Source organism: Tetrahymena thermophila, assembly GCF_000189635.1.
Source record: "Tetrahymena thermophila SB210 genomic scaffold scf_8254376, whole genome shotgun sequence".
Taxonomy (NCBI): domain Eukaryota; phylum Ciliophora; class Oligohymenophorea; order Hymenostomatida; family Tetrahymenidae; genus Tetrahymena; species Tetrahymena thermophila.
In genome coordinates, this window is record NW_002476160.1 from 1 (window position 1) to 9,227 (window position 9,227).

General features: G+C 22.3%; 3 protein-coding genes across 3 annotated transcripts; 2 read left to right on the plus strand and 1 right to left on the minus strand. All coding sequences in view use genetic code 6, as the record gives it.

The window, feature by feature from the left end:
• Window positions 1-66: 66 nt before the first annotated feature.
• Window positions 67-2,804, plus strand: TTHERM_01608700 (AAA family ATPase; the record flags this gene model as incomplete). The annotated part of the gene is made up of 2 exons (XM_001029293.2): window positions 67-102; window positions 762-2,804. A coding segment is annotated over one exon (1,635 nt), but the record flags the coding sequence as incomplete, so codon positions are not given.
• A 997-nt stretch (window positions 2,805-3,801) lies between these two features.
• TTHERM_01608720 (transmembrane protein, putative) lies at window positions 3,802-5,775 on the plus strand (the record flags this gene model as incomplete). Its single annotated transcript, XM_001029295.3, has 2 exons — window positions 3,802-4,973; window positions 5,118-5,775. The coding sequence occupies 2 exons, from the start codon at window positions 3,802-3,804 to the stop codon at window positions 5,773-5,775; spliced, it is 1,830 nt and encodes a 609-aa protein (XP_001029295.3).
• A 746-nt stretch (window positions 5,776-6,521) lies between these two features.
• TTHERM_001608720 (transmembrane protein, putative) lies at window positions 6,522-7,290 on the minus strand (the record flags this gene model as incomplete). The annotated part of the gene is made up of 2 exons (XM_012800197.1): window positions 6,522-7,085; window positions 7,172-7,290. Coding segments are annotated over 2 exons (459 nt in total), but the record flags the coding sequence as incomplete, so codon positions are not given.
• Window positions 7,291-9,227: the final 1,937 nt, after the last annotated feature.

The window sequence follows — 9,227 nt, forward strand, 5'->3', positions numbered from 1 at the left end:
ATTTTAGAGCCAGAAATTCGTAAGCGCTTGAAAAAAAACAAGTAGAAAGAAGAAGATGACGATGAAAATAATGAAAAATTTGAAGAAATCGATTTATCAAAGGTAATTTTAATTCAAAAGCTTACAAATTTTAAAAATTTAAAACAATTTTTGGCATTAAAATCTTTTATAAATGAATTCAAAGCTGTATTAGGAAACTTTAGCTTATATTTAAATAAATAAATATGATAGCTTAAGATAAAAATAGAGTACATATGCGTTTTTTACTTTAAGATAATAAAGACTTTTAAACTCAAAATTAGATCAATAAATATTTATTTTATTTTGCATTTTATTGCAGTTGATTGTAATTTTTTAAATACAATTATATGAAGTTACTCATTGATTTATTTATTTTGTTGGTTTAAGCATGATTTAAAAGCTGCAGAAATGAGTGAAATACTCAAGATAATAAAACATAAATTTTATTATTTTTAGATAATAAACTAACAAACTAAAATAAAATCTTAAAAATGATAAATATCGCCAATATAAACAATTTTTAATAAAAAATATTTATTCTGACCAAGCAGTGTTTCTTATAAAATAATATCCAAATGTTTCTTTTTCTTTATTTACTTAAATATATTTTAATTACTTCTATCATATATATATTTGAATGCTTTTTAACAAATACTTGCTATGATAAAAATTGTCTACATTTTTATGGAGTTGTTTTAAAATACTACTTACTTATATACTAATTAATATTTTATAAATAGGTTCCTTCTTTAGACTAACTTGGTGGAATATCGAATATTATCAATTCAGTTAAATAATAAATATATTTGCCTTTAGAGAATACAAAAATCTTTGAAAATTTGAATATATAACCTCCTAAGGGTATTCTTTTAACAGGACCACCTGGATGCGGTAAAACAGCATTAGCTCTTGCTATTTGCAAGGATCTAAAGGAGAATCATAACCATCCTTTCTTTTTCCGCTAGAGTACTGCTATTATTGGAGGAGTTAGTGGAGAATCAGAGAAAAATATTAGAAATCTCTTCCGTGAGGCAAAAGAGAACTCGCCTTCTGTTATAGTTATTGACGAAATTGACGCTATTGCTGGAAGCAGAGATAAAGCTTCTAAGGAAATGGAACGTCGTATTGTTTCAGAGCTGCTTAGTTGTCTTGATAAACTACCAAATGATGTTTTTGTTATCGCCACAACTTCTCGTCCTGAAACACTTGAAATGGCTATTAGAAGAAGTGGTAGATTTGATAGCGAAATTAGTCTTCCCGTTCCAGATGAGAAATCTAGAATTGAAATTTTACAAACAATTTTAAAAGAGATTCCTATTGCTTCTTCAATAAGCATAGATAGTTTAGCTAAGGACACTCCTGGTTATGTTCCTGCAGATCTAAATGCCCTTATCAAAAAAGCTGGTGTTTATGCAGTTTAACGTATAGCAAATTTAGTTTAAAAATTGAAATCTGAGGATGAGTCAATATAAATTCCTATGACAGTTGAACAAATCTAATAATAATAATAATCATCATCATAATAATAATTAGAAATTCAAAGTGAATTATAGAATGACTAAGCACAAAGCAATAACAAATAAAATGATAAAGAAATAGAATCCAAAGCAGAGAAAATGGAACAAGAATTAGAAAGCGATAGCAGCGATTGTGAAGACATTGGAGAATCAGATGAAGATATTGAAAGCGATGATGAAGAAATGAATAAAAACTAATAAAATGGAAAGAATAACTCAAATTAAGAAAATTAATTAAAAAAATAATTACAAGTTACTTATAAAGTTAATGAAGAAGATATGATTAAATACAAAGTAAAGTGTGAAATTTAAGAAGAAGACTTAAGCAAATCATTGAAGGAAATTCAACCAACAGGCAAAAGAGAAGGATTTGCAACTATTCCTTAAGTTACTTGGGATGATATTGGTGCTCTAGATGAAATGAAAAAAGAGCTTACAAATAATATCATTTTACCTATCTTGGAACCTGGTAGATTTGAGGCATTCAACATTGCCTCTCCTGCAGGTGTTTTATTATATGGTCCACCTGGTTGTGGCAAAACTCTTTTAGCTAAGGCTGTTGCTAATGCTTCAAAAGCCAATTTCATTTCTGTAAAAGGACCTGAACTCCTTAACAAGTATGTTGGTGAGTCAGAAAAATCTGTTCGTCAGGTATTCAGTAGAGCCAAAGCTTCCGCTCCTTGCATTATATTCTTTGACGAATTAGATGCTCTCGTACCTAAGAGAGGAGGAGACAGCACAAATCAAGTTACTGAAAGAGTCGTAAACTCTTTATTAGCTGAACTTGATGGCTTTGAAGGAAGAAAGTAAGTATATGTTATTGCTGCTACTAACAGACCTGATATCATCGACCCAGCAATTTTAAGAGGTGGTAGATTAGACAAACTACTTTACGTTCCTTTACCTACAAACGATGAAAAAGTTAGCATTTTAGAAGCCTTAATAAGAAAGACTCCTCTTGAATAAGATGTAAATTTAAAGCAAATTGCTCACGATAAAAGAACAGATGGATTTTCTGGTGCAGATTTAGGCAGTCTTGTTAAAGAAAGCGCCTTAAACGCTATTTTAACTGGAAAGAAGACTGTTTGTATGGGCGATTTCAATCATGCAATGAATAAAGTATTTCCAAGTCTCTCTCAAAAAGATAGAAAATCATACGAATAATTATAAAGAACATTAAAATCTTCCAAAAATCACATTAAAAGTGAAGTTGAAGAAGAAAAAAGTTGAAAAAAATAAAATAAATGATTTAAACACTAAAAACAAATTATTATTATTAACACCTATTAAAATAGTAAATAAACTACTTTTATAATTTTGTAAAAATATCAATTTTTCTAAGTTTTATTTTTTAATTTTATTATACATGCTTACTTATTTATAGCATTCATTCATTTTATTTGTTCTTTGAATTGAAATCTCTTTCATTATCAAGCTAGCTCACTGAATATTCAGTTATTTTTATTTTATTTAAGCAAATGCTATAAAATGTTGTTTATTTATATAATTTTTGCATAAATTTTATTAAGTGAATTTTACTATTTAATAATTCTAAAAATAATTTTTAATTTGCAAATTAATTTTAAAAAATTAATTATTTAATTAATTAAATTTGTATTTTTATTTTATTACTAAAGTAGTTAAATCAATCAATTAATTTATTGCATCTTTTAATGAAACATTTTTTTAATAGCTAAATCTAATTATTATCCTAAATATATATCTTAAGTTACAGCTATTTTAATGCTTCATTATAATTTCGCTAAAAACAATAAAAGTTTTAATTTACATATTTATTTCTTTTTCATTTTACATATTTATTTCTTTTACATTTTACTTAGGTTACTCTTTATCTAAAAAGACATTAATTCGAACTATAAATGTAATTATTGAAAACAAATAATTTCAAACCCTCCCCTTGAAAATATATTTATTAGATAAGAATTATAAGCTAGCATATTTAACTAATTGAGTTTGTATGCATATCAAGTGTATATATTTTATAATACAAGGAAATATGGCTAAACTTATTCAGATTTTAAGTATATAATTTATTTACCTCCAAAGAATTTTACTAATAGCAGAAAATTTTTGATGGATTAAGCTTTTCTGAATAGAAAAAACTTAATGTCTTATCAAAATTAATTAAATAAGGCAAATTTGATTGAAATTTTCGTCTTTAAGTATCAAAAATCCAAAATTTAATATTATATTTTATAAATAACATTTTGAAAAACCTGAGACTAATAAGTAAGATTAATAAATGAGCAAAGATAAAAACTATAGTTTTATAAGATATTTTGATATATTTGCGCCTCCTTATTATTAAAAAATAAGTCAAGATCATTACAAAAAGAAAACAGTAATTGGAGGAATATTTTCAATTCTATATGTTTCAGTTTCTCTAGGTTACTTTTTGTATCTTATGATTTACTTTTACTAAGGAAAAATAGCTCCTAAATTTACTTAATTTGATGAAGTTTAAGATGAAGGAGTTGATTATGAAATTAATGCTTAAGATATATTTATTTCAATATACTAAGATTAAGAAACTAATTTATTAGACATTGAGTAATAAAATAAGGTATAATACTTTGATATCTTTCTGTAAAATAGAGATCGCTAAATAAATTCTTTCACTTATGATGGATGCTTAAGATTTGGAGAATCAGGAGACATACTTTTATCTCTTAAAAGTGATCCTATGCCCTTATATGGAAATAACATTTAAATTACAGTTAAAAAATGCTCTGGCAATTTTTTAAGAGATTCAAGCTATAGATGTGCTTCTCAATAAGAGGTAGACGAGCTTTTGTAATAAGATTTACCTTTAATTTTATACTTTAAAGGTAGTAATTTTTCTATTAAAAATAATGAGTTAAAACCAAGAATATTTTTAACTTACTCAACTATTAGTAAAAACTTTTTACCTCTTATTCAAATTAATGCCAAGATGTAAAATATAGACGTTTAAAGAGGATTACTCTTCTAATCTACATAGAATTATCAACAAATAATTGATTTTAATCAGATAGTAGCATAAAGTAGTATAAACCCTGGTGCTGATGAAGTTTATAATGACATTTTAATTACTTTAAATAATGTAGTGACTTAAACTTAAGTTTAATATCCATTACTATCAGAAGTATTCGCATATGTGTGGGGAATAGCTTCTATGCTTTTGCTTACAGGCTATGTTTTTAAATCTATTGCATAAGCTACCTTAGCTTAAGATTTTTTGGGAATTCAACTTAAATATTACTACAAAAAAACAGCCATTAGATTATTTGGTCAATCTGACAATGAAAAATTAAATAACAGCGTTATAGAGTCGAAATAATCTGCTGAGGTAGTTTTAAAGCAAAACGAAGTTATTTAAAATGTCAGCTTTAAAAAAAACTTAAGGAATTATTTTAAAATCTCCAATTTTCAAAAGTAATTTAAAATATTTTATATTTTTTTTAAATTCAAAAAATTTATCATAAATATTTTTACCTAAATATAAATTTCTCAGCCAACATTTAATTTACTTAATTCTTAATCTTTAAAATGTTTATTAATAAAATTAATTATAAATAGATGGAAGGTATTTTTCCTACCAAGTTTTTGCTAAAAAAGAAGGAAAAAATCCACAACAAATTAAAAATTGCTTGATATCTTGATAAAATAAACTAATAAAGATATGTGCGTATTTGAAATGTAGAAAGAATTTTTGAAATTGAGAACTGCCATCAAATTACTATTGACACCAGAATAATACTCAGCCATTCAAATGTGTGGTTGTGATTTGATTAATGAAGAATAATTAATTTCAATGTAACTAAGATAAGAATAAGAATAAAAAGATGACTAAAACGATAATTAAGAGAAAGATATAAATGATAAAGAACTTTATCTTGATATTTCTGATATTCAAGAGCCTTTAAACAAACCTTAACCTGATCATTCTATATTACAAATATCTAATCAAAAGAAATTAAATCATTTAGAATTAATGAACTAAGTTGATACCGACAGACTTTATCGATAGGAATGCTTATAAAGGTTCTTAACAGATAACTAATAAAATTATAGTAGCGATTAGCAATCAGTAAATCAAAGAATAGTAAATTGCATAATAGGATATTAAAGTATTCCTTCTAATAGAAATAAGTAAAATGAAGAAGCAGCTAATATTTTCTCTATAAATTAAAATGATATATAATTGAAAAATAATATTTCATAAAAAGATAATTGATTGATTATTTATTTTTCACAGCATATTATAATTCTACTATATTTTTAAGTTTATGTTTTAAATACAAATTTTAATATTAAATAATGAATGTTAAATTAATTTTTTGTGATATCTCTTCATAAAAGCAAATTTATAAATTTATATTCCATAATTAATTATTAAATTTTATTTGTTCTTTTTATCCATTTATTATTAATTAATTAAATTCCATAAATTGCTATTCATTATTTTTGAAAAAAATAAATGAAATAATAGATTAAACTATACAACAAATTAGAAGAAGTAATTATTTATTTTTTTAAAATATCCTTTAAATTTATTTTATTAATAAAAAAAGTTTTTAAACTCTTCACTTTAATCTCATTAGGTTCTCCATATTAATTTGAGGTATATGAAGTTTAAAATAAAAATTTTTTTATTTTTAACTTTCAATTTATTTAAAATAACAATTTTTAGAATAAAAATTCTTATCATAATTCATTCATTGATTTGGATTTATACAAATATTTTTTAGCTATTTTAACTTAATTTTAATTTAAATTTTTTATTATTTATGATTTATTTTTTATTATTTGATATTTTTTCTTCATTTTTTACTATTAATACTTAGAAAACAGTTTATTTAATCTGGATTGTGATATTTTTAATTATAAAAATTAAATTAAAACATTAAAGCTCTTTTAATTTATCTTATTTATTTTTCTTTTTCTATTAACTGTGCTTGCTTTTTTATTTCTTTCTTTCTTAGTTAATTTAAATAATTATGAATAAATCTTATTATTTCATATTTCATTTTTTCCATTCAATTAATTAATTAATTAATTATTTTATTTTTTTTTAATATTTAAAAAGTTACTATTAAATTAGTGATAACATCGCATCAAGCTTAGGTTCTGCTTTAGCAAATTGCATTAATATCTCAAATTTGACACTTGACCTTAGGTAAAAACAGTTTATTTATACTTAACTTCAAAAAATAAATGAGCTACATATATATATAAAGTAAATATGAGCTATTTTATTGAAATATATTTTCAATATTATGAAATTGAAGAAAAAGAATATTCCCCAAATTATTAGAAGGAACTTAAGAATAAAATATATTTGATTAATATTTTATACATATATAAAGCTAGATATTTATTTTGACTTTTAATATATTTTGGATAATGATATTTTTATTTGTAAAAACTAACTTAAAACAATAAAGCTCTTTTTTTTATTTTTATTGTACTTTCCTTTTTTTCTTCTTTCTTTGTTAATTTAACTCATCATTTTATTTTCAACTTTTGCTTTTATTATAAATGAACCTAATTATTTCAAATTTATTCTTAGTTTTTTCCTTCTAAAATAACTTATTAATTATATATTTTTTCTTCAATATTTAAAAAGTTACAATAAAATTTGTGACAAAGGTGCATCAGGCTTAGGTTATGGTTTAGCAAATTGTATTAATCTCTCAAATTTGACACTTGACATTAGGTAAAAACAGTTTATTTATTTTAGATTGTATTGTTTTTATTTGTAAAAACTAACTTAAAGTAATAAAGCTCTTTTTTCTTTTTTTTCTTCTTTTTATTGTGTTTGCTTCTTTCTTCTTAATTTAACTCACCATTTTATTTTCAACTTTTCCTTTTATTAATTAACCTTATTATTTCATATTTTTTCTTTCTAATTAACTAATAAATTATATATTTTTTCTTCAATATTTAAATAGTTCCAATAAAATTGGTGACCAAGGTGTATTAGGGTTAGGTTCTGGTCTAGTAAATTGCATTAATCTCTAAAATTTGACACTTTACTTTGAGTAAAAATAGATTATTTATTATTGATTGTGATATTTTTAATTTTAAAAACTAACTTAAGACAATAAAACTCTTTTTTCTTTTTCTTTTTATTGTGCTTGATTTTTTTTCTTCTTTCTTTATAAATTTAGCTCATCATTTTATTTTGAACTTTTGCTTTTATTATTAATTAACCTTATTATTTCATATCTTTTCTTCAATTTTTAACAAGTTCCAATAAAATTGGTGACAAAGGTGTATTAGGCTTAGGTTCTGGTCTAGCAAATTGCATTAATCTTTCAAATTTTACACTTTCCCTTTAGTAAAAACAATATATTTGCTTTGGATTGTGATATTTTTAAATATAATAATGAATATTAAACAAAAAAGTTCTTTTTATTTATTTGATAACTTTTATTTGGTTTGTTTTTTTATTATCTTTTTTATTCCACTAATTTTATTTTATTATTTATTAATTTAAAAAATAATTTATAATTTAAAAGTTTATTTTACTTAATATTTATTTAAAATTTACACAAATTTATTATTATAGTTCTAACTTAATCAATAAATCATAAGAATTCAAAGTAATAAGCAGGTGTCTTAAATCAAAAAGATTAGTTGTCTTTTATATATAATTCTGATGATAAATAAGAATCAAAAAAAAATATTAAATGTTTGAATAATTGAATATTGTATGTTTAATTATATAGTGGTTTTCAAAAATTTTGAAACATCAAAAAATGTTTAGGAAAACTATATCCAAATTTAAAATTTACAAAAATTTGAAAATAGTAATTTGTTTAATAAAAATTAATTAACTTAATGTTTATTAATCTTTTTTTCTATATATTAGTTGTAATCAGAAAATCAAATTTATATCATATGAAAATAAATAATTAATTTGTTAATTAATAAGTTTCAGATCAATTGATAGTTAGCATAATACTTGAATAAAAAAGATGAAATAATAGAATTATAAGTCTATAGAATTTCAAGATGTAATCAGATGATTTGTTTCTTATATTAAGTAATTATAATTTATGTTATGTCATCATAAAAATAGTTTTTGAACTCTTCTCTTTCATCTTACACTAGTTTACAAATTTATATGAATGAAAAGTAAGTAATTCAATTTATTTATGCTCTCATACAAATTTTACTATTAATATTTTCATTTATTTGCATTTATTTAAAAAACTAAAATTAAATATAAAATAGCGAAAATTAAATAGATTATTAGTTTGGATAAAAATTAGGCTAAGCTTTAGCAAAATGTGTTAATCTTTCAGCTCTGTATCTCTATTTTATGTAATAAATTTAGCTTTTTAAATATAAAATTCTTAATTAAACAAAATTATTTTTTTGTTTAATTTTTTTAAGATCTTTTTTTTTTTTCATATTAAAGTTAATTTTTAATTTGATAATTTTGATAAAATCATTTTTTATTTTAAATTGAGGATCTAGATCAAATTATATTTATAAACAGTTTAAAACCATTCGATGATGATGAAGCTGCTTTAAGTTTAGGTTCTGTTTTTTCAAAATGCCCTAGCTTAACAGATTTGCATCTAAATCTAATGTAAATAATTTTTATTTTTCACATTATTTGTAGATTTTTTTAATACTATTTTTAATTCATTTAAGATTTATTGATTTTTTTATACT